The 26,439-nt window shown below is 38.6% G+C and overlaps 1 protein-coding gene across 3 annotated transcripts in view; it reads right to left on the bottom strand.

Annotated features, from left to right (window-relative positions):
* Positions 1 to 4,559: 4,559 nt before the first annotated feature.
* Positions 4,560 to 26,439, bottom strand: part of CDK12 (cyclin dependent kinase 12) — a 50,329-nt gene continuing 28,449 nt past the window's right edge. The window contains exons 7-14 of one of the 3 annotated variants that reach the window (XM_021704175.2): positions 24,649 to 24,705; positions 24,189 to 24,290; positions 17,273 to 17,350; positions 16,261 to 16,377; positions 15,384 to 15,515; positions 13,699 to 13,910; positions 12,310 to 12,762; positions 4,560 to 8,422 (exon numbers count right to left, since the gene is read on the bottom strand). In XM_021704175.2, the coding sequence (XP_021559850.1) occupies positions 7,710 to 8,422; positions 12,310 to 12,762; positions 13,699 to 13,910; positions 15,384 to 15,515; positions 16,261 to 16,377; positions 17,273 to 17,350; positions 24,189 to 24,290; positions 24,649 to 24,705 (1,864 nt within the window). In that variant the 3' untranslated portion in view covers positions 4,560 to 7,709. The remainder of the gene's footprint in view (positions 8,423 to 12,309; positions 12,763 to 13,698; positions 13,911 to 15,383; positions 15,516 to 16,260; positions 16,378 to 17,272; positions 17,351 to 24,188; positions 24,291 to 24,648; positions 24,706 to 26,439) is intronic. The other 2 variants (XM_021704176.2, XM_044921895.1) reach the window with 2 other exon arrangements.

The following is a 26,439-nucleotide window of genomic DNA, read 5'->3' as shown; positions in this document are numbered from 1 at the left end:
GTTAACTCAACTTTTCGAATTATTTCTTGGCTATGGCTACTTCTGTACTAGGTTACTATCTTATTTTATAGCCTGCATTAATGTGCTGACTTATAAATACTGATTCCTTACTTCCCAACCAAGTATAAGACTCATCTCACTAGATCCAAAAGCTTCTTTAAAAAGTGAGATAGATCCTCCCTTAATCTTCCCCAGAAGTTGTCCTGTACTCAGGACATGACTCAGCTAATGATATTACCACTCCCCACTGAAGCAGCCTCATGGTTTAACACTTGGGCTATCATATCAAACAACTATGAGGAATAAAATCTTATTCTCACTAGCAATGTTCAGGCTGCCACCTGCTCCTATCAACATTGAACCTGGCACTGAGTCTTTCCAAAATTATAAACTGTTTCATGACTTGAAAGTGTGTTACAAAACAAAAACCCCAAAACAAGCATGGTCACCAAAGGCATATGTTTATCTCCTTGATTCTTAGGATATAAACACTGTTTTCTTTGAAGACCCCTTAGGAGGAGATGCCCTATGTTGTTCCCTATTTCTAAGATTAATCTATATTCTCAGGTCATGAGCTGATTTTCTAGAATGCAAATCAATCCCAGAGCCAAGAATAATCTTGTTCTCTACCAGCTCTGCCTCTAGCCTACCTCTGACCATCACATTTTTGGAAGGTTCCCAGGAATAGAGAAGTTATTCATGAGTCTCAACTATTTAGCAAGTACTTCCTTAGATTAACCTCACTCTCAAATGCTGACTCTTCACTTCCTATAGTTTAGCCCTATGTGGTCAGACAGGAAAAAGTGATCTGCCACTCCCCTTTATCACCTACTTATTGCTCAGGATAGTAAGAGGGATTTGCCTTTTATTCCTTCCATCTTTTAGCCTCAAGGTACTTGACAATCAAGATAATACAAGCAAAGCATTCAGCACAGTGCCTGACACATAGTAGGCTCCCAACAACAATGGTTCTTATTCTCTCCCTTCTTCCCCAAACCACAGGTTCTCAACCTTTCTGGGCCTATTTGTTCACTGGCTGAAGACAGCATCGAACTAGACAAACTAATGTCCTTTTGTAATTCTAACAGTCTGTGACTCTAATTCACATATTCTGGTTTGTTTACTCTTCTATGCACTGCCTTCACTTGGATCTAAAAACAAAGGAGAGAGGAATAACACTAGTTTCCAGGTTGGCCTAAAATACACAAAACCACTTTCAGGAGTTTTAGAACTCCATAAATACAAATAACTTTTTAAAGTGATGCATCCGTATCATCCCTTCCTTATTTCTGAATTATTCTCTTGAACTATGTAGATAGCAGTGGGAAGCAAAATTTCCTTATATGTTGTCTAATATAATCAAGCTTCCCTAAGTGAAAACATCTTCAAAGCATCTCCCAACCTAAGGGTTCTAGGCCCATCCTCCAACCACAAAGGTAACACTACTGTAATCAAGGGGAACTCTTTACTCAAGGTGGTGCTTTAATGGGGCCTCCCTAAAATGAACTGTAAACCTTTAAGGCAATTATCCCTTTTTACTAGCCCAACCATAATTTTTCCTTCCACCCCATATTTCTATGTCTTCTTTAAAAGCAATTATACCCTAAGTGTCTTTCTGCAGCCCAGCTAACAGACTGCTCTAGAGTTCTTTCCCTTTTTTACATCTCCTTCTCCTATTGCTTCATATTGTATGAGACCTTTGGCTCCCTAATATAAAATGCAAATACTGGTAAAAAGGCCATACTCAGAAGTTCCTGAATTTATAAAAAGGATCAGACTCCTAAGCTTTCTCTAAGTCTTTGAATTCAGCCTCTTTTCTCCAGGGCCAAAAGCATTCAAAATTGCATTAGCCTTGGTGGGGAGGGTTGTCTGTCTACAAGCTGATCGTCACTTCACCTACAAGGTAAAAGTATTGTTGTAGTTCTGAGACACGGGAGGTAAAAGGATCCTCTCCCTCAGACAGCCATTGGAATAGGCTCCTTACAGTAAAGAAAAAAACATCCTCCAGGACCCAGGCTTTGTTTTTCACTTATCTCTGACCGCTACATTGTAGCCTTTATAGGGTTTCTCCATGCTGCCTCCCTCAAGAGATGGTTTGGCTTGGATAAAATGCCCTTCATTCCTTTGGAACTATCAACATTATCTGTTGTTTACAACCATGCCAGAGCAAAACATCTAAAAATCCATCTATTTCCAGGTCCTAGGAAACCTTTGTCTAAGTGAACTTGCTTTATGGCTATATTCTCTTATTCCAGAGAAGTATGCTGTGGCTATGGGGCTACATATTGAGTAAGTTTCACTAACAACCACCCATCTAGAGAGTATTAAAGACACACTTCATATCAGCCCCTTTCTCTCAGCCTTGGACTACTAATTTTTGAGATAGGTATGAGAGCAATCCAGTGGCCAAAGCATTCTGGCACTTTAGTGATTAATCACCAAGGCATCGAAGCAATCCTCATCTGCTTTCTCATGGATAGCAGGGCCCTCTTCTCACTCACCAAGCTTTACTTCCCACAGACACCATCTGCAACTGAGCTCAGAAATGTCATCACCAAAAGCATGTCTCAGGATATGAGGGAAGAGGATGAAGTGAAGTGTTGAGATTCCCTGCCCTTCCTAGACCAGTAAAGGAATCTCTTGTACCCCACACAATGTATATTAAAATCTCCTTAGCAGTAAGAAAGCATTGTTATTTTGCTTCCTCCCTCACCTCTTACCCAGTAAGTTGAGGATCTGGAATAGACATTTGTCTTCAGAGTTGCCTCTCATTACCCTTCAAAACTATGAAGCAGCAGTAACTCTAAATATCCTGCAGGATTAAGCAATCGATACCCCTGGTAGGCCTAATGCATGCAAGGTGGGCAGTGAGTGAAAAATAGGAAATGAAAAGTGGGTGGACAGGAGATGGAGAGATGGCTGCACATGGGAGAGGAGTGGTAGAATACCACCAGCAATTCCTCCAGGTGTCATACTTCCCCCAAAGTCTTTCAACTCTAGTTTGGAGTAAATGTTCACGTGAGAGTATTCTTAAGGTTACAGGAACATTAAAAGTATTCCCATAGATGAGAAATGCCACACCTGGACAGTAAAATTAACGAATGTGTCCAGAAATGCTCACCTTGCCTCTCAGGACAACCAAAAGACTTAGCAGTCCCACCTCTCCCTTGGAATGGTTGAACATTTACTCACTTGAACTCCCCACTTCCATTCCACCTAGCCCTTCAGGATGACTAAGTTGTGAACAGAGAAGTAACTTCATACCTGAAACACAGTCAAACTATGGGGGCAATCTTTAATAACAAAGGAAATCCCAGTACGAAGAACATTAACTCTTAACTTCCTTGAGGCATTAACTTTACCATATGGTTAAGGATACCTGTCTGGGAAAAGACAGTTCTGAAGAAATGTAGATACTGAAACAGCATGGTTTTTAATTAAAAATAGCCTTGGTTGTGACACAGAAAAAAGTCCATGTTAGTTAGGTCCTCAGCCTTTAGGCCCAGAATTAAAAAGACTGCCACTGCTATGAAGTGGAAACAATATTCTCTAGTCGATTGAAGTTCACACTCCTAGTAATGAATCTGCAATATATGGAGACCAAAAACAAATTCCTTTTCTCTGGAAGCTAACCAGGAACACAGGATTCCAGGAATTGGAACAATCTTGGGCTCTCCATTCTCCTTCTGGGTAAAGACAGGACAGCTCACAGGCATCATAAACTTTGGAGATTCAAAAACAGGCTGGCAACCCTCATCACCAGTATTTGAATTCATCTTCCTAATTTCCTTGTTCTGGTGTACCCTTTAACCTTATATGATTGCTCACCCCACCAACAGCTTCCTGATAACCTATCTCCCCTCTTCCTTTCTGTCTTCTAATAGGTTTTATCTGCTGTCTGCCTACTTAGGTCATAACTACCAGGACTGCAGCAACACAAGGGAAGTTTTAGGTCTCAGTGTCCTAAACCATGAAAGAGAAGGGAAAACAATTCCCTCCTCAGGTGGAGATAGGAAAAATTTTGAAGGTAACAGGAATTTTACCCTTATAAACAAACTTTACTCATTTCCTGGATTGGCAACACATCAGGAAATCTCAACAGACCTAGGAACACTAATCTCCATGCCTACTCTACTCATGGTAACATAAGAACTGGTGGGGGGTGGTTATATTTAAGAGACTATTCTTTGGTCTAAACAGCCTCTTACCAACTTCCATTGACAAGCTGAGCTCAAACCCACTTACCTCTCCTTTCAGGAGGAGTCGGGGTACATGAGGCTCAACTCTTTTGATGGCCTGGCACCATCATTTGTGTAACTATTTCTACTTAAAACAAAAATCACCTTACAGTTTCCCCAACTTTTTTTCTTCTCTATTTCCTAGTCTAGTGTCTTGAAGCACCTCTTCAAACCCTGAGAACTTTTTTTTTTTTTTTGGATATTTTATGAGACTACAGAGATTCTGAGACAAAGAACTCCTAAGATAAAGTGGAGGAAATTACATGCAATTAGATCTGCTCAGAGGCTACAGGTTAAGAAGTAAATGCAATGGAGCAAAAGTGGTATAGTAACAGGAAATATTTAATTTTCCAATCTCCACTTTCCATTTTTATAAACTGAAAGAAAAAAATTTAATATATTACAAAATATCTGTACATAGACAAGGTACACCCGATGTGGGGCAAAAACAAGAGAGAGAAGGAATACAGTGTCAGGAACCTAAATCAGGGAGAATGAGGTGGCAACTGACACTTTTCTGGTGCAGCATTCTCTCTCAAAACCTGCTGGTAACCATTTTAGTACTGTAACTATATATGCATATCTCACACACACACACACACACACACAGTGGCTGGGTGATGTCTATGGCATAAGCTAACAAAAAAGTCCTACTTACAAATTTGTGCTACTGCCCTGCTTTGAAAAGTATAGATCTGATGTCATTTTATCATTCCTATGGACAGTTGAGGAAAAAACTAAGGAAACTGGGTCAAACAAAATTGTTTTCAAAACCACAAAAAATGATCATGGTCAAACCAGTTTTGCCTTACATTCACGAACAGAATCAGATTTCTCATCTGTTCAAAATAATGTATTTAATGGACTTATCTCCCATGGTACAATAATTAAAACAAAACAAAAACCACTTTTGAATAAAATTGGGTTTGTAATTTTCTAACAGTCAAGTTGAAATTCTGCCAAAACTTTACTTCTATCACATTTATAGATAACATAGCTGAAAAATTAACAAATACCTTTTCTTCCTCCACACAGATTCCGGGATATTTGAGTTTCTTTTTTCCTCTGCTTTTAGAAATAGTCAAAATTACCAAACTTTTTTCATTGTAAAGGCTACACTCCCCAAATGGGGGTAGGGGGTGAGATAGGATCACACACACACAAACACACACCATACATACACTCACCCCCTTCCCTAGTAGTAGGGATGGGGGAATGGAGACTTAAGTATATTATTTAGAATATTTGGCATAATTAAAAATAAGGGGTGGGAAGGGGGAAGGAAAAACATTATTGATGACTGCTGATAACCAAAATGTAATTAAAATACAGAGAATTTTATTCATATTTGATGGGAGACCAATTATTTTCACTGAATAGATACTTTTGAAAGTATCCCAGGCTTAGGTTCTTTAATCAAAAATGGGAGTGGGGCCCAATGCCTCAAATATTCTAAAATACAAAGGCCCATGTCTGAGGACTAAGAAGTCAACAGACAAAAGGTTCAGATGAACTTTAATGGAATTTTCCAATAGCATGTCAGTGAGCCTAGCAAATCTAATTGGACACACTGGTATAAAAAGCCATCAATGCCAAAATGGCTAGAAGGTTCTTCCTCTAATCAATGTTTGCCCATGAGGGCAAGGCCAAAACCCAGAGAATAATAAAGAAATACACACACCGGATATCTACCTATTTCTGTAACAGGGGAAAATAGTCTTCATGTAAGTATCTGAAGAGGGTTCTTTTTTTTTTTTTTATTAGTGTACCTTTCTCTTACAAGTAGTTTTTATTTTTTAATATAAGAACTTGGTATTGAAACACAAAACTTCACTTGAGTTCTGAAAACTATTCTCCAAGATGCTGAAGCATGTTTGCCTTTTCTTTGTAAAAGGGCCCTAACTACGTTTCACAAAGGTCTAAGTCTGTGCAGATAACTTATATGAATGTGTATGTTTTTAAAACACATTATATGCTGGTATTCACATAGAAGTGGAAGCCAGAATGAGAAGCCTCCCAAGTTATCCCACCCTGAAGCCCTTCCCTTTTTCATTTCCTGTTTATAAGGCAAAATTCTTGCGATGAAGTCATAATTTAACCCCTTTTACCAAAAACAAAACCAAAATCAAATCTCCTAGAGCAAACTCCCTAAAAGAATTGGCAGGATATACATGCTGAGATGTGTATATGTCAATACTGTTCTTTCTCATGGTCTGTTCTTTTAAAATTATTTTTTAAAAAAGGTCTCAGATATTGATAGATCTTCAGAAAAATATGCACCCTAAACTAAGTTACATTTCCATGTATTTTCAGGATGTATTTCTTTTCTCTTTGACAATACTACAGTGCTCTCTTTCAAAGGATTTTTTGACATAAAAATATATGTGTAAACAGTATGCTAACTGCTCTTACTAGCCCTCTAGTTATGGAGGCATCATCTCTAACCCCAGTTCAACAGCAATGTCCTAGGCTGTCTGCATTTATAAATCAACTTCACCATCAGAACATGGTTTTAAAAAAACAAAAACATTTTAGAATCGAAAAGTTACAGAGAACAATATAGGAGTTTAAATTTCCTTTCCTTTATTTCAAAAAAAAGTAAAGAATTATCCCAGGTTCTTGGGCATCTCAACGATTAAATTTTTTCCAAACAAATGCCTCAAAAAGAGACACAGAGAGAGAGAGAGAACGAGAAACTATAAAGAAGGAGTAAAAAAGGGAAGAAATGGGGTAAATCTACCTACATGCCCAAGATTGCCTTTCTACAACCTGCTTCATGTGCAGGGAGAGGGGCATGTCTTTTGTCAAAGCAGAGCACACTTTAAGGATGAGTAATTTATTTGGAAAAAAGGTATGTTCAAGATGCTCAATGGGGAAAAAAAAGAGTTCACTTGAAAGCAAAATTGTGAGATGGTGGAGAGGAAGGAAACATTTATTTAAATCAGCCAGTCACTCTGTTTCTTAGCAAAAGCCTAAGAGTAGCTCAAATTTTGTGAACACTATTATCTTTAAAGGAAAACAAAACAAAAAAACAAAAAACAAAATTCAAAAGAAAGAAATCATAAAAAAAAAAAAATCCCCAAATTTTAAAAACCTAAAGAGAGCCTCTCCTGAGCCATCTCAAAATTGAAACTGTTCTCCTTTTCTTCTGCTCGAGAAGTGCAGGCAAATGAACTAATACAACATTTACTTTTCAATTTAATGACCCTCTCCACATTCTCTACTTGTATCTACTAGGTAGAGTTGAAGTAATTGTTCTGGCTGTAGCCCATCCAGGGGGAACTGGTGCCAACATCATTATTTTATAAGTCGCCTGCTAGTAGCAAGTGAGCAAGGAATACAACAGACAGCTTTGCAGTAGCCAAATGCAGATGATTACCTCGCTCTGGCAAATGATTTCATTAATGTTTCAGAGAACTGGATGGAAAGATGAATAGGGAAGGAATCTTTCAGGACACTGAAGTCTCTGGGTTAGTAAGGAACTCCTCTCCCTCTTCCCCCTCTTGGCGGGACTCTTGTCGGCCCCCGATAGAGTTTTCCATAAGCAGAAGACTGAGCTGGGCCCCCCCAGTTAAGGCCTGTTCCTGAACTGCTGGCCCCTGTGGTTCCTGGCCCCAGCTCCCCATAGTTCTGCAATTTGGTCTCTGCATGTACCACAGAGTTGCTGCTTCCCTCAGCCTTCAGGAATGGTTGCCCGACCACTGAGTGTAATGGTAAGGGGACCCTGGCAAAACGGAGGTCCTGGTCCCCTGGGAACTGCACTGACCCTGTGCCCTGGTAACTGCTGGACTCCCCAAGGTGGCTCACAGAGCCTGAGAAGGTCCTGTTCTTCACCAGGTTCTGGGTCAAGGATTCTGTCAAAGCTGGACCAGAGTTGCGTTCATCAGTGTCAGTGGCACTGAACCCTGTTTCAGGCCCATCAGTGTTTCCGTAAGTCCTGTTGGGATGGGGTCGGGTGGAGTATTCCATTGGTCTCAAGGCCTGGTGCTCATGTGGCAGGTGGCCAGGAGGCTCTGCTTCAGGCTGGGATAAAAGTTGCAGCAAGGCGGCTGTCACGGCTGGGTTCAACTCCTGGGGGGCGCTGGAAAGATCGCCTTCAACCAGAGGGGGTGGAGGTGGCGGCGGTGGAGGTCCGGGGGGCTCAGGGGGCCTCTTCTCTGGTGGAAGAATGTGAGGAGGACATGCTGTGGAAGGGTTACTTCTTTTAAACACCATCTTAAAAATCACATGTGATTATAAACACAAACATACACACACACATACACACACACATACACTGCCCGACATAAACAAATATCAATACAAGTAACCAAATATATATAAAGAATAAAATCTTGGGATCAGAAAATTGCAATTTATAAATGAAATCAAGTGATTAAAATAAAACAGTTGCATTCTGAATCTAACAGCTGGTGTAAAAAAGATCATATGTTTCAAATGATTGTCCTGATTTTTGTCTGAGATTTCCTCCATTTCCTTCCTTAAGGAACTGTTCTAATATGTAGGCTGTTGGCAGCCTCCCGCCCCTTTTTGCTGTTGGATCAAAACATTAATGAAAATAAAGTAGAAAGAAGGAAGATGAGAGGAAATAATACACATGTTGTGGTCACATTTCTAGCACATAATCTTGCTGTACAATAGGAGACCTTGTATGGACTTAGCTAACACATTTTACAGAACATTTGATGATATAAGGTTAACACCTGAAATAGAACTTAAAGAATATACAGGAGAGATGAAATAAAGTAAAAACCTTTCATTACCGTCATGTATAAATATACACTTGCTTCTCCAACCTTAGTCCCCTCTCCCCATAATCACATTCTGAAGAAAGGGATATTAACCACCATTCTGTCATTCAGCTTTCTATTTTACAGTAATTATAAAGACTAATCTATCATAATTTTCTATTTTGTTTCCCAACCTCCTGCATTTTTTTCCATGCTATGAAAAAAATCACTTATCGTAATGTCATGCAGAATGAATGGGCTGTTGATAAACATCTGTTTATCTTGGAGACGGTGACAAGAACGGAGTATTTAGAAATGTATTGAACTTAATATACTATACTCTGTCTTTCCAAAGATCTTTGTCTTTCTTGAACCACTCCCCACATTCCCACAACCCCATGCCCCAACCCCACTGCTGGCTAAATTTGCCTTAGCTTGGCAATCATTGTCTGATAACTCCTGCCAAGGTCGGAGAGTAGAGATGTATAATGTTGTGAGTTTGAGGACATACAAAACCAAATACAATCAGAACAGTGCTTTTAAAGAGTTGGGAGTCACCCTGCTGAAGAAAAGGTTTAATGTTTTGGGATATCTTCCAAATGATTGATTTTTCTGTTCCCTATGGAACCATATTTTTAAATGTCCATATAGTCAATTCTTTATTATCTGAGCTAGTGATATAAAAGTCATTACTCAGACAAGCCAAAAATAGTTTTTAGTTATAAAGTATTTTGGTAGCATATTTACCACAATTATATTTTGCAAAGACAATCAATAAAGTTAAGTATGTATTCACTTAGCATGCAGGTGAAAGTACTCTGAAAACATAATATTGTAACGTTGTGCCCTGGAAGGATAAGTTCAGGTGCTTTATGTACCATACAAGTAGGGGGGCCAACAGTCCCAAGTTGCCTGGGACTGAGCAGGTTCTCAGGTTGCTGACTTTCAGTTTTAAAACCAGGACAATACAGAGATGGGTTGGCCACCCTGTATACAGTACCCACCCAAGTTGCTTGTTGACAGATTGGCTGTTTGACTAGGTGGTAGGTAAAAATGAATTTAAGGACAAAAAATTAGCTATAGAAAACTCACAACTGAAAAGAAGACATACTGAAAAAAGGAGAGCTAACTGGCCTACAAACATCTATAGATTTCAGAGCTTTTTGCTGCCAATACTATATATCTCACTACCTAAGAATATCTCAGTACCAGTTATATTTAAAAGTAGTTTTGGACTATACATAAAATAAAACACCAGTTTTGTTTTGTTTTTTAATACCAATGGCAAACAACTTTAAAAATGCCTAACTACAAAAATGAGCAAAGTTAAACTTATTCTTCCAGCTATACTAGTTTTTATACTTAAACTTTGCCTTTTGTGTAAATACTCTGTTTCAAAAGAACTAATTCTTGAGTTCAAATTCACATGTATGGGGATGAAAACCACCTCAACGTAGAAAAGCAAATAAATTGTAAAGAACTATTAAATAAAATTTCTTAAAGGAGTTAAAAATAAAGATCACATTTTAAAAGTCATACTATTTTAAGATTTAGTGTTAACAATATTACCAATTCTTAATAGTCTGATTAATGGAGGGAGGTATTAATGAAATGTACAAATAACTTATTTATTTCAATTGACTCATTAGATTTCAATCATAACCCTTTCCCCACACAAGTAAAGAGTAGCTAAACATAGTCAAAGTGATAGATTTTCACCTTCTCTGGCTTATTCAGTCTGCCCTCTGGTGGAAGTGCTACTGAACGGTAAAATGGCCAAAAGAGAGGCAGCAGGGGAGAAACAAAAACAGGAGAGACAGAGAGAACTGGATAATCCAGGGGTGGCTAATAATGAGGAGTGGTATTTTTATTCTCCTCCGAAAAGTAAATCCAACAATTTCTGGCCATAGGCCAGGCCTTAATTTTAGTTCAATCTCACCATTTGGCTGATAACTTGTTAGCTCAATTATTGGGTGAATTTCTTTCAATCACTGTATTATTTAATTTGAACGACTTCTTCCAGGTATTTTGATTATAGCTGAATTTTTCTGCTGGGGTGGGGAGAAGGAAGGTATGGGAGAGGAGGCAAAAAGCCCCGCTTTAATTCTAGATTAGCTTTCTCTGTTATTTCATGTTCTAAAGTCTCTTAAAAGCAACTGGAATCAGTATGACAGGATAACAAGGTGAATCAAAAAACACATTAAAAAGAAACATATTAAGAAAAGTACACCAGTCCTAATTCTGCCTCTGCCAATAATACGGTTCCAGCAGTGGGACCATAGGCAGGCTTATTTAAACTCCCTGGATTTCAGTTTCCCTATCTGTAAAGTAAAGGAGTTAATTTTATTTATGTTATCTTCCAGTTTTAAAAAGCTTTACATGTGAAAAATAGCTTATATTATTTGTATACCAGTAGAAAAAAGGCATATACTTTCCGCACCATCCAATATGAAATGTGAATGTAGGACAACCTAAAGTTGAAGGTTAGTGTACTTCCTCAGCCCTTGTGCCTCTTCTCATTCCCCAATTCATGGGGTCTTCATGGACAGCGAAAATTTCCAACGAGATGAAAACACTTTCAGACAAGTAAGCATTTTGCAAATAGACTGTAAATCAGAATTAGAAAATTTAAACTTTTCTTTCCTCTAATAAAATTGTGTGCTGTGGTCATGCCAGATCAAGGTATAACATATTTCCTTTTTCAGATTTTTCTTTATGTAATGCTCACTTCCTAATTTGGGGTCGATTCAATTGTCTCGTTTAGAAAAACAGATTTTTAAAAAGCATTTTTATACACTCTAATTTTGGGGGAAAGGAAATGTATGGTGTCAGTTATCTACTTAGAAATATTTCCAAATTACTCCTCAGGAGATTAACAATGGCATTTTATTAGAGTTTTCTTGACTATATCTTTCAGGTAAGACTGGTATCCAGTATTCACTACATTAGAGTAAAATTGACTACTAGTACAATCTGATGATGGTTTATATTTGGAAGGCAGATTTTCAAGTGCTAGTACTAGTTGGCCACCTATCACACAGTGGTTCAAGATGTATCACTAGCTACGGTTGTGGTTTCCTTGGGTTGGAATACAGAGGCTTTACTTACCTACCTCCTAGGAAATGGAAAAACAATCAGTATATTAAAGGTGCTTTGAGAAGCTCTGAGACTTAAATAGAAGCCGGGAAAGAAATACATCATTGGGTGCTATGTTCTCCTGTAGACTAGGTTACAGAAAACTGAAACTGAGGCCACTGATGTGAAAAAGAAAATGTTAAAGAGATTTTTTAAGAGGATCAACAGCACCTGAGCTCAATGAGATTCATGACCGGTCTGTTTACCTGCTGCCTCCTCCTGTGGCATTGTGGGAGTTCTTCGGGGCCCCTGTGGCCCACTGTTCTTGTCACTGTTGTTTTCCTCCAGGCTGCCTGTGGGCTCCTGGGTTTTCATCAGCTGACTCAAAAGAACTGCCAACATATTCTGCATGTCAGCTGGTGTGCTTGAAGCTTCAGAGGTTGTCTGTTCTGCTGAAGGCTGGACCACTAGGGCAGGAGGTGCCTCCTTCAAAGACTCCTCTGGGGCCATGGGCTCTGAGTCCTGCTGCTGGGAAGTGGCTTCAGTTAGGGCATTGATGGATTGGTTCAGGGCCTCCAGCTGCTGCTGCATCTCTGGGTTGGAGTGGATGTTAAGCAGCTGAGCCATTTGAGGGATGCTCAGGTCGGTCTGGCTCTGTAGCAGATTCAGTAACACTGCCAATTCACTTTGATTCAACTGCTGTGTGATGTCACCGAGGCCTGTGGACAGACAGTGGAGCCAATATAAGAGGATGAGGCAGGTTAAAGACCTTTGCCTTCTTCAACTGGCAATAACTACTTACAATATTCAATGTATGAAGTTTCATTTTGAATATCTCATTTTTCATGCCTCAAATTATCAAAATAATTTGTTATTCTTTATATTTTCACTTAAAAATATAGGAACAAGCTTAAACATCTCTGTACTGTGAGTAAAAGTGATTTCATTTTACCTATATTCTTCAAGGTCAGTGACTTATAACCCTTATTGTACATCAGAATTACTAGGAGAGATTGTAAAATTCAGATGCCTCAGTTTCCATCCCCAGAGATCTGGCAATTGTTCAGGAGTGTTTACTTTTCAAGCTTCCCAGATGATTTGAATGTGCAGCCAGTGTTAAAAACCACTCTAGTAGGTGGACAGGGAAGGGAAAGTGAGCCATGGAAAGAATACCTATAGTTCAGAAAAAACTGATGGTACCAGAGGAGAACTACTTTACTATAAGAGCTCCCTATTACACAATTTTGGATATATTTAGATCAATAACCTTCTACAGAACTAACTACATTTAATAGCAATTGTAATTTAAATGATTAGATTCTAAGAAGGTCTTAACAAATCTAACATAAACAGAGCTCCAAATTACATGTTAGAGAACCATGGGTAAATGAACCTTAAATATGGCCCAATTTACTGATTTATGCTATACATCTAGTTGAGATATAGTATTCCCACTTTCTTGAAAGGAAAATAATCTATTGTAGACTTTCTAGACCACACGTACAAAACTTGGTTTAGTTCCTTCTCCTCATAATGAGGTCACTTCTTTATTAATGCTTTAGTGGCTAAAAACTAAAACACACACACCTTTGCACTTGACCATCAAAACCTGCCCTAATGTCCTTAAAGCACAAAAACTCCATCCCAGAACTGACCTATTGCATCCCCAGTTCCAGGCTCCACCTTGCCAGGAGCAGGCTGAGGTGGTGCTGGGCTGCTGTTCTTCACAGGCTCAGCACTTGTCCCTGAGGTAGTTTCTTTCCGAGAGGCTTTGGATGGAGGTGGCTCTTCTATCACAACACCACTCTGTCGCTGTCGTCGCCGTTTCTTACTCCATAATTCATGGCAATCCTGCCAGTGGGGGAGGCTGCAAAAAAAACAAAGCAAAGGGGAAATGTGTGGGGGACTGCATCAGTGAGTGAATGGATGAACAAGAGATTAAAATGTGAAGGCAAAGAGCAGAGGGAAATGGAAAGAATAACATAAAAATTACTAGAAATATTAGTTAATAGATAGTAGCAGTGTAAAAGGGATCATGGCATATGGTAGTCTGAGGAAATCAAAGTCCAGAAGCCCAAGAGATTTCTACAGTGAGAAATAAGGATCTTGCTACTATCAGAGACACGCCTACTATATAAATGCCCACATTCCAGTCAAATAGTTAAGTAAGTCTTACAACTGTTCTTGCTTTGTATAACAAGAATATAAGAGAACTTTAGTGGTCAAGTTTCAATTGGGAATAAATAGGACAGAGATGACTGGCTTGTTAGTATCTACAAAAAATCCAGGCAAGGTGGTGAACCACTGAGTATAGTATTATTAAATCACCTTTGTGTAAAAACAATTTATGTGTTATCTGTTCTGTGAGGACCAAAAAAACGGGTTCTTTTCTTCTTTCTACCCACTGAATTTCCCTGACTCGATATTTTGTGGGGTTTATTAGTATATTTTAATATATTTAATATATTTCCAGATTTCTTCATATTCGATAATACAAACAGTCCTGGCAAGTCAAATCTTATTACAATAAAGATTACCAGAGTCAAAATCTCTCTATAGTAAGAGCTTCCAAATTTCAGTAAAAAGCTTATGTATTTCAAGCCACATTCAATGTATCAAAATTCTACTGCAATAAATGAATCTGGACATTTCTTTGGAACAATTAGATTTACGGTTACTATCGACTCAGTCTTTAAATACTGTGTATTTAAGATAAGATAGTTTCTTTATGTAAAAAAAAAATACGCAAAGACTGACATGGAAGCTATAACACTGTCAATGATAAATTCAAAGATACAAGACTTTTTATCTGCCAAATGTGAAACATGAGTGTAGAATCTCAGACGATCCTACAGAATACAGAAAATACAGAAGATCCTGATGAGAGAGAGACAAAGACCCTATTTTCAACATCAAAATTCGGGATATACGACCTGACAGTGATGCAAACTATTTAAAATCAGGACTGTCCTTCCAAATGTGGGCTATACATGGTCACCACAGACATAGGAGATTCAAGCAAATGAAATGGGTAAGAGCAAAATCTAGAAGGAATACTTTCAAAGCAGTTGTAGTACAGGGCAATATATGCTGGGGATTCAGGGACAAAAAGACAGCTTGAGTCAAATTAGAACAAATATCCTATCTAAATCTATTCCTTATTTAAAAAGAAAACATAAAGCAGTAAAACAAACCTCTTATCAACCATAATACTCAAGGGCACCTCTCCATTCTGGACTTAGCCATTTGCAATTCCTTCTAAAAACCTATTATTTTGAGTTTCTCATCTCTTCAGGCTTAGTGAGAGGTTTAGGGTCACTATTTGGCCAGCAGCACTTACTCTGGAGGATCCATTTTGCTGAGCTCAACATCTTTAAGGAAGTCACTCTGTAAAGTCTGTTCAGCTGTGCAACGTTTGCTAGGATCTAGTGTCAGCATGTGGTCCAGTAAATCAAGTGCTGCTGAAGGAATGCTGTGGAAAGAACAAGTTCACAATGACCCCAGAATTCTTAAACCTGTAACCTTGTGTCAAAGGTCTCTGAATTTCCAGTTCCATGTAAAACTGTGGAAAGGGAGCTAGAAGCTGGCTAAACAAGCAAGCAGACTTGCTCCCACAATGGATTTATGCAGTGCTATAATACAGGTATAAAACATGAAGCCAGCAATTCCATTCCCTTTTTTATCGTGGGAAGACCAAAAGGACTATGAGAAAATTTATATATTGTTCACAACAAAATGATTTCCTATCATCTAAAGCCTTTAGGGGTGCCTGGCTGGCTTAGTCGGAAGAGCATCAACTCTTGATCTCGGGGTCGTGAGTACCAGCCCCACAATGGGTGTAGAGATTACTTAAATAAAAACAAACGGTGGCTCAGATGGTTAAGTGTCTGCCTTTGGCTTGGGTCCTGGGATCGAGCCCCATCTCGGGCTCCCAGCTCAGCGGGGAGTTTGCTTCTCCCTCTGCCTCTCCCCCTGCTTGTGCTCTCTCTCTCAAATGAATAAATAAAACAATTAAAAAATTAAAAAAATATAGCCTTCATAAGAGAAAATTACAACAGCACTATGATAAAATTCATATACTGTTCAAAGATAAAATGTTTTCCTGTGGTGTGCTGCCATAATAAGTTGGGACAACACTAACTCCCCAGGCCAGAAAAAAGTCAAGTCTAAATACCAGTTAAACACAGAAACAAGATGTACATTTTTGCCAAACTCACAAAGAGAATTCTTCTCGCAGACGCCTTCTATATTGCTTCTTCGGTTTCATGGTATTGAAGTAGGGCAGCTTGATAACATCAGGCCACACAGCTGGACAAGGGCTACCACAGAGTCGACTGAAAACAAAGCAAAAAAGCCAGAACAAGAAGTAAGTGAGTCACCATTGTGAATTCTGGAGATTACAGAAGCAGAAATTATTACCTCCTGAGGTATGGGGAATCTTGGCTTATTAAATTAGAGGGCATGCAGAAAGGTAAAACCTGACCTCACTGCTTTAAGGACAGAAGGAATAGGACAGAAACAACTGGTTACAAGGTAGTGAAGAGAAAATCCTGGCAAAAGAGTCCAAAATGATCCATATACTTGGTTCTGTAAAACGTGTTTTTAAAATCTCCATAAAAGTTTTCATTATCAATTTTGTTCTGTTCAGTAGTATTAAAGTGATGAGCTGGTCCTATAATGTCCCTATAAGGAAAACTGGCAGAAGAGAGCCTAAGAAATTTTGATAGAAAACTGAATTTAATGCATAACAAATAATGAGTTATATACCACCTTTAGTTATCTGTTTACATGCTGTACCACTTACTAAATTCTGAGCTCTTTGAAGGCAAGGACCTATCTTACGTATTTCTAAATCCTAAAGTTTAACAGAGAAAGGAATTTGTTATAAACAGGACTAAGGCCTGTTTGCTGAATAAATCTGATCTTAATCTAATCTAGGAATGAAATAGCCACAATGAAAATGGCATGCTTTTATATGAAGAATAAAAAAAAATTGCAAAGACCTAAAAAGTCTAAAAAGGGGGAACCTAAAAGGTAAGACCTTTAGTAAGACCTAAAAAAGGGGAATACAACTTCTTTACACCTACAGCCTGTGACAAAATAATCTGAGAAACTTACTTGGACATAAGAAGCATAAACTCATTTAGTAGAATGGACAAAAAGTATTAGAAATTAGAAGATGCGACCACCTATCACACCTGGGGACCCAGAGCACATGCACAGCTGTACCTGATCAGTTCTAGCTGAGCCAGTTCCAGATTGGCTTGAAAAATAGGCTTCTTTGTGAACAGTTCCCCAAGGATGCATCTAGAAGGAGTAAAATTGAGAGGTCAAGAGAGATATCCCTAGAACCTAACCTGTCTCAATAAACTTTTATAGTCTATCTGGCTGCATCTGATATACCATGTTGTAAATAAGCCCCAAACTGCAGTGTCTGAGTTTTGTAAAAGAAAATATTTCTCGAAGTGAGAATAGATAATATAAAGAATTTATATTTACCAGGAGATCAAACTTTTGCCACCTATTAAGTCTATAAGCAGAGAAAATGAATCAGAATCCTTTTCTATCAATTCCATTATAAATTAAGAAGTAAAGACTAAAAAACCCATACTTCAATTTTACAAGGATGCTCAGCAGTTCCTATGAAGAAATTAGCTTTTCCACTCATTTGCTCTGTAAAATGTGCAATATACTACAGCCCTCTTAGCACTGTACTTATAAAGAAACATTTACTGTCATCAGATACCAGTTTCAACAGGACTTTCAAACACATTATGCTTAAATGCCTTTTCCATTTTGAAAATGTCTTCCAAATTATACTGAAATATTTACGAAGTCCCCAAATATGTCTCCACAAATTACTTAATTACAAAAGGAAAACTAGTAACTATTTAGTGGGGAAAAAGACAAACTAGTAACTATTTAGTGGGGAAAAAGACAACACCTTAATTAAGTGTCCAAAATTAATATCACCAATAAGAGGGAAACGGTTCACATAAACACAAATGTGATAACCTGAAAGGAACACTTAAGGACTATTCCAGCCAAAACTTTATAACCTGAATCTATATAGTAGCCGGTCTGTCCTTCAAAAAATGTAAATGTCATGAAAATGTAAATGTCATGAAAGACAAAGGTTAAGGACTGTTTCAGAGTAAAGAATGAGAACTAGGGGTGCCTAGGTGGCTCAGCCAGTTGGGCATCTGCCTTCAGCTCAGGTCATGATCCCAGGGCCCTGGGATTGAGCCGAGCCCCGCATCGGGCTCTCTGCTCAGCAGGGAACCTGCTTCTCCCTCTCCCTCTGCCTGCTGCTCTGCCTACTTATGATCTCTTTCTCTGTGTCAAATAAATAATTAAAATCTTAAAAACAAACAAAAAAACAACAAAAAATGTAAATGTCATGAAAGACAAAGGCTGAGGACTGTTTCAGAGTAAAGGATGAGAACTAGGGGCACCTTGGTGGTGCAGTCAGTTAAACAGACTCTTGGTTTCAGCTCAGGTCATGATCTCGGGGTCCTAGGATAGAGCCCCGCATAGGGTTCTGTAAGCTTAGCATGGGGTCTGCTTGAGATTCGCACTCCCTCTCCCACTCATGCACTCTCTCTAAGATAAATAAATCTTAAAAAAGTTAAAAAAAAAAAAGAATGAGAACTAAATGTAATACATGATACTGGATTAAATCCTCTATCAGGTGAGGTATTGTTTCTAGGATATTATTAGGGTATTGAAAAAATAAGAACATGGAATGTAAGCTAAACAACTTAAAAGATAGTGTATCAATGTTAAATTTCCTGAATTTGATAATGGTACTGTGATTATATATGAGATATATCTTTGTTCTTAAGAAATGTATATTAAGGGCAACTAGGTGGATCAGTCGGTTGAGCATCTGCCCTCAGCTCAGGTCATGATCCCAGGGTCTTGGGATTGAGCCCCAGATCGAGCCCCACATCAAGCTCCCTGCTCAGCAGGGAGTCTGATTCTCCCTCTCCCTCTGCTCCGCCTGCTTGTGTTCTCTCTCTAATAAATAAATAAAATCTTTTTAAAAATGTACATTAAATATTAAGAAGGGACAGAGCACAATATATACAACTACTTTCAAATAGTTCTGGAAAAAAAATGTGGTGTGCATACACATCTACATGAATATAAAAGCAAATGTGGCAAGACGTTAACAATTAGTGAATCTAACATGAATAAATCTCAAAATAATTATGTGGAGTAAAAGATGCAAGAGGGAAAAAGAATATATACTGCATGATTCCATTTACATGAAAATCTAGAAATGGAAATCAATCTACAGTGACAGAAAGCAGAATAGTGGTTGCCTAGGAATGGTACAGTGTGGACAGGAGAGAGATTACAAAGGAACGTACGGAAACTTTCAGAAGTCATCATTATCTTGGTTGTGGTGATGGTTTCACTGGTGTATACAATATGTCAAAACTTAAATTGTACATTTAAACATATGCAGTTTATTATATACCTCAAAAGGTTAAAAAATTTTAGTAAATATGGATGAAGGCTATACTAAAGTTCTTTGTACTCTTCTAGGAACTTTTCTGTACATTTGAAATTATTGAAAATTAACCTACATAGTTAAGTTTTCATATAGTGTTATATTAGTTTCAGGTGTATAATATAGTAATTTAACAGTTCCATACATCACCCAGTGCTCATCACAACAAGTGTACTCCTTAATTTCCATCACCTATTTAACCTATCCCCCCATATCAACATAAATTCAAAACAAATGAAAACAAACTCCATGAATACTCTGTACTTTTTTGTATTCCTACAATACATTTTTTGAAAAGTGGGAAAAGAAAGAAAATGGACAAAAAAATCTCTTCTCTGGCCTGTGCTTTGAAATCAGATTTACAAATACAAAAGCAGTATTAATAGTTTTACCCTGAATTCTTTAGCATGACTAAATTTGAGAAGCAAAACAAATCTAGTTTTCAAAGTTATTAGCACCTTTCTATTAGCATTTGTGAACCTCAAATGACAAATTCTTACTTCATATTCACTCAAACCTTATCCAGAAATTAGAAAAGTAAAAGTAGGGACACCTGGGTCGCTCAGTCAGTTAAGCATCCAACTCTGGATTTCGGCTTGGGTCATGATGTCAGGGTTGTGGGATTGAGCCCCATGTCAGGCTCCGCACTCAGCAGAGAGTCTGCTTGAGTTTCTCTCCTTATGCCCCTCCCCTCTCTCTCTAAAATAAATAAAGCTTTAAAAATTAAAAAAAGTAAATGTAAAATTTAACTCTATTTCCGACATTAACCACTAAATCAAATTCCAAACAGTGTTGTCACAACTGGTAACATAAGGAAGAAGAAAAACAAACCTAGGTGGGTTTTCAGAATGTAGGCATAATTTGCTGTACTAGTCTTTCTAGTTTCTTCTTCACAAGACTTCCATGGATCACCAAAGTAGTAAGCTCACATCAAATGTCTAGCAAAATCTTAATTCAATGAAGTTACTGGGCTTTAATTAAAGTCTAATCTATAATTTTAATTTCTAAGTCATGTTTCGGTGTTTTATTTCAGTTTCCAGTTCTTTGGTGGGGAAGACATTATTATGTAATCAACAATTTGCTATTACACTGAGGTGGCAGGCTGCACACACTGAAATAATAGTACCAACAGAGCTATGAATTTTCCCTGTGTATCTTAATGGGGCGTTAACTTTAGAGCCTAGCTGTTAACAATTTAAATGCTAATACTGTTAAAGCAAATAGTCCAGAATACAAACACACCCAGCTTGAGTCAGTAAAATTTAACTAAACCTTCATTTGAGTTGGGTAGGCTACCACAGAAATTATGCTCTCCTTATCTATCACCCTTTTGAATTTTGAAATAAAACCCCTGCAGTGCTCCTTTTAAAGACTGATATTAATACAGGAGGGAATTAATGGGAAAAAAGGATATGCTCCACTTGCAAGTATCTATGTCAGAACCCTAAGGTATGGAGGTCAAGGACAGAGTGTATATGCATAAATCATACAGTATCAAAAACAATTAACTAACTTCTGGGGCGCCCAAGTGGCTCAGTTGGTTAAGTGTCTGCCTTTGGCTCAGGTCATGATCTCAGGTTCCTGGGAACGAGCCCCCCGTGTCAGGCTCCCTGCTCAGCGGGGGACTCTGCTTCTACCTCTCCCCTTGCTCATGCGCTTTCTCTCTCTCTCGCTCACTCTCTCTCTCAAATAAATAAATAAAATTTTAATAAAATAAAATGATCTCACAACCCTGAGATCACGACCTGAGTAGAAATCAAGAGTCAGCTGCTGGGGTGTCTGGGTGGCTCAGTCAGTTAGGCATCTGTATATTTTCCCACAGTAAAAAAAGCAACAATAATTGCTACCTCCTAGGGATGGCATTTATGTAAGTGTCAGGAAGAAGCATGGTAGATCCTTGGTCAGTGGTGGCTGAGATGGAACAGCTGGTGAGGCCATTCACGTAAGGGGGAAATGTGTGTGTGTGTGTGTGTGTGTGTGTTTTGGGGGGCTTATACACTACAGGACATATAATGAAATCGTGTGTGTGTGTGTGTGTGTGTGTGTGTTGGGGGGCTTATACACTACAGGACATATAATGAAATCACCCAAAAGGCCTGGGTTCAAATGTGAGCTCTACAATTCCACCACCAGGTGACCCAGGGCAAGCTCTCCTAAGCCTAAAGTCCAGGTTCCCTCTCTGTGTATAGAACAGGCCAAGTCTGGGCACCTGGGTGGCCTAGTCAGTTAAGCATCTGCCTTTGGCTCAGGTCATGATCCCAGGTTCCTGGGATTGAGCCCTGTGTCGAGCTCCCTGCTCGGCAGGGAACCTGCTTCTCCCTCTCCCTCTGCCACTCCCCCTGCTTGTGTGTGCTCTCTCTCTCAGATGAATAAATAAAATCTTAAAAAAAAAAAAAAAGTCTCGGGCGCCTGGGTGGCTCAGTTGGTTAAGCGACTGCCTTCAGCTCAGGTCATGATCCCAGGGTCCTGGGATCGAGTCCCACGTCGGGCTCCCGGCTCAGCGGGGAGCCTGCTTCTCCCTCTGACCCTCTCCCCTCTCATGCTGTTTCTCTCCTGTTCACTCTCTAATAAATAAATAAATAAACAATCTTTAAAAAAAAAAAAGTCTGATGCTTAACTCACTGAGCCATCCAGGCACCCCAAAAATGTCTATGTTCCTAACACAGATTGTCTCTAAATATCATTTTCCTAAAAGCAACTAAGACTCTTTAGAGAATGGCTGATTCCAGGCATGGGGCACAAAATGAACAGGATAAGCTTGGAACCAGAAAACAAGGAAGGCTATTTATCAAACACTATGGGTGTCGGAAGGACCCACTAAACTTCCACGGACCAAACACTGGAAAATGTGAATAGGAATAAGATGATAAATGTAAGATTAAAACACATTAAAAACGTTGGGGCACCTGAGTGGCTCAGTCAGTTGAGCATCTGACTCTTGATTTTGGCTCAGGTCACGGTCTTGGGGTCATGGGATTGAGCCCTACATAAGGCTCTGTACTCAGTGGAGAGTCTGCTTGGGATTCTCTCTACCTCTCCCTCTACCCCCCTCCCCCGCACTCTGTCTTAATAGAGGGATTTAAAAAAAAAAAAAAAAGTTTAAATCCAAGAGTTCATAAAGAAAATAAAACACAAAAAAAAATTAAAAAAAAAAAAAAAAAAAAAGCCTGGGGCGCCTGGGTGGCTCAGTCATTAGGTGTCTGCCTTTGGCTCGGGTCATGATCTTGGGGTCCTGGGATCAAGCTCCCTGCTCCACGGGAAGCCTGCTTCTCCCTCTCCCATTCCCCCTGCTTGTATTCCCTCTCTCGCTGTGTTTCTGTCAAATAAATAAAATCTTAAAAAAAAAAAAAAAAAGGCCCTAAACCCTCTCTTTGGTCATCTTTGAAGGATACTAGGAAACCACCTCATTATCTTTATTTTTTTTTTTAAGATTTTATTTATTTGACAGAGAGAGAGACAGCAAGAGAGGGAACATAAGCAAGGTGAGTGGGAGAGGGAGAAGCAGGCTTCCCATGGAGCAGGGAGCTCAATGCAGAGCTCGATCCCAGGATCCTGGGATCAAGTCCCACATTGGGCTCCCTGCTTGGCGGGGAGTCTGCTTCTCCCTCTGACCCTCCCCCTCTCTCATGCTCTCTCTCTCTAATAAATAAAATCTTAAAAAAAAAAAAACAAACTGGTGAATAAAATGAAAGAATTAAATCTTTATCTCTACTTTTTTCTATATGACTCGTATCTAGGGTTAGTAAAATAGATGTTTTCTTTATCCCAGGAAGGAATAATCTAATTAGAATATCACCATCACAAAACAACCACAAATGAATTAATGAAGATGGATCATTAATAGCTGATAACATTTCAAAAAGAGATAATTGTATATTACGTAAAGTGGGGTGTGTATGTATGTGTGTAAATCTGCCCTGTTAGCGAGGAATATTTTAACAAACATTGTTTAGAACTGCCTGTATAATGTGATAATAAACAGCACACTAATTTGTACTGGATTGTTTTACTGCTTTTAAATTCCCTAGAGGTAATGTATCCAGTTATTGTCTGTACTCTGGGCAGAGGCTCCCAATGCCTCCTACCCCCAACTCTGATGTATCATTGACCATAATCTATCAGAAGTACTCAAAACCACCTGTAAAATAGTTTCAGGATCAGTGGGTGATTGGAAATCAAACTTGAATTCACCTACAATTTACAGGAAATAAAAGGGATAGAGAACCATGCTAAAATAACAAAAACACAGTGAAGATGCAATCACCAAAATCCAGTTTCTTCTAAGGAAATTATAAGATGGGGAGGCTCCTCCAAGAGATGGGAGGGAGAAGCTATAATTAAAAGACTTGAGATAATCAATTGTAATCTGTGGACCTTATTTGAATGTATTTGGATCTCAATTCAAACTAAGTTAAAAAAAAAAGACATTTGGGGAAATGTTTTTTAAAAAAAAAGTATGTCTCTGATATTAGGAAATATTCAACAGATTTCTCTGAATTCTGGCTAAAAGTTTATCCTTATCCCTTCGAACTTAAAGAAAAGCTACAAAAGCCAATAGAGAGAGAAAACAGATACAAGTTCAACAACATGTAAATTACAAAAAGAGAAAAGCACAGAGAGACTTACCCACAGCTCCAAACATCAATGGCTGGTGTGTAACGCTCCTCTCCTAGCAGAAGTTCTGGAGGTCGGTACCACAGAGTGATGACTTTGTTTGTATAAGGGCGACTGAAATGTAAAAAACAACCATGACATAAATTTACAATAGCTTCTGATGAAAAAAAACTTGTACAAGTAAATGCAAATAGAAATAGCTGCCAACTGAAAATGGGATTGTCAAAACAGCTCCATAGCAATCTAATAGTTCAAAAGTAAACTGGACAGAAGTAGGAGATGAAAAAATAATTTGCATTCCAATCTGGGTTGATTTATTTCAGTCTAAGGCTGATTCAATAATTTAGACAGAATTAACACATTTAGAAAATTAAGAAACTGAAATTATTGCAACTTGCAGAATACTAGAATATCCAAGAATAAAAAGGATTTTTTCCTTTTTTCACACATGTAATTTTGATGAATGCCTCACCTCTCTTCAGAGTTATAGAGCCGCGCAAGTCCAAAATCTGCTAGTTTGATTTGCCCACTGTAAAACAAAAAAAAAATTATTTTTATAAAAGTTAACAGTAGCTGCCTCTTAATTATACCTAAACAGTAATGCATGAATTTAGGAGTTAAAGGAATTACAAAAATGAATTTTAACCTATGCTCTCTTAGTTCTGTTCTTAATGGTCACTCTCCCAGATTAAGCCTCTTTTGACTACTTTGGTTTACAAAATCTTACGGTTTTCTTTTTTGACTACTACTGTGTTTTTGGATTTGACTCCTTAAATCAATATTTATTTTATTTCTTGGCAAACAACAGTCACTAAAAACTGCTAGATTAAATGCTTATTATTGGGGGAAAAAAGTAATGAACTGTTCTAGATTATGAGAGATTTAAGAGGCCTAACAACCAAATCCAGTTTATAAACTTTAATTCTGGTTTGAACAGACTAGCTATGCAAAAGACATTTTAACATAAGTGAAAAAATGTAAAATATGAACTGAGTATTAGAAGATAATAGGTAATAATCTTCTGGAGCATTTAGGGTCAAACATAATGGTGTCTGTAATTTACTTTAAAATAACTCAAGCAGAAAAATTAAAAGGAAGCAAATATAATGTTACCTGTATATGTATTATTATATTCGTGTCTCAATTTTTTCTTATAATTTATTTTTTCATGATGAAAAGTAAACCACAGTAATACCATGGCTATAGGAGATTTTTTCAAACAGGGAACATGGCTTTGACCTGAGCACATGATTTTTATGATGTATGAGGCCCCTTTTACCAACATATTGCCATCACTTCCTATACCATAAAGATATACAACTATGAACTTAGATGGGTTCTCAAACTTTAATATGAAATAAGAATCACTTGGAAAGCTTATTAAAGGTTTCCTGGGCCTCATTCCCAGAGATGCAAGTCAGGTGGTCATGGCTCATGAACTTGCATTTTTCTTTTTTTTAAAGTAGGCTCCACACCTGGCACGGAGCCCAACATGGGGCTTGAACTCATGACTGTGAAATCAAGATCTGAGCTAATATCAAGAGTCAGACCCTTGGGGTGCCTGAGTTGCTCAGTGGGTTAAGCATCTACCTTCGGCTCAGGTCATGATCTCAGGGTCCTGGGATCGAGTCCCGCATCAGGCTCCCTGCTCAGCGGGAAGCCTGCTTTTCCTTTTCCCTCTGCTGCTCCCCCCGCCATGTGCTCTCTCTCTCCCTCTCAAATAAAAAAATAAATAAAAATCTTTAAAAAAAAAGGGAAATCTATTAAAAAAAAAGAGAGCCATTCAGGCGCCCCTGAACTTGCATTTTTTTTTTTTTTTAAGATTTTATTTATTTATTTGACAGAAAGAGACACAGCGAGAGAGGGAACACAAGCAGCGGGAGAGGGAGAAGCAGGCTTCCCGCAGAGCAGGGAGCCCGATGCGGGGCTCGATCCCAGGACCCTGGGATCATGACCTGAGCCGAAGGCAGACGCTTAACGACTGAGCCACCCAGGCGCCCCCTGAACTTGCATTTCTAACAAGCCCATAGATGATGCCAATTCTGTTGGTCCGAGAACCACATTTTTTTTTTTTTAAAGATTCTATTCATTTGACAGAGAGAGAGAGAGAGCACGCGCATACGCATGCACAAGCAGGGGGAACGGCAGGCAGCGGGACAGGGAGAAGCAGACTCCCTGTTGAGCAGGGAGCCAGATGTGGGGCCTGATCCCAGGACTCTGGGATCATGACCCAAGCTGAATGCAGACACTTAACTGACTGAGC

This window comes from Neomonachus schauinslandi, chromosome 15, assembly GCF_002201575.2.
Source record: "Neomonachus schauinslandi chromosome 15, ASM220157v2, whole genome shotgun sequence".
Classification (NCBI taxonomy): domain Eukaryota; kingdom Metazoa; phylum Chordata; class Mammalia; order Carnivora; family Phocidae; genus Neomonachus; species Neomonachus schauinslandi.
The sequence above is the reverse complement of the archived record's forward strand: the minus strand, read 5'-3'. Positions and strand labels throughout refer to the sequence as shown.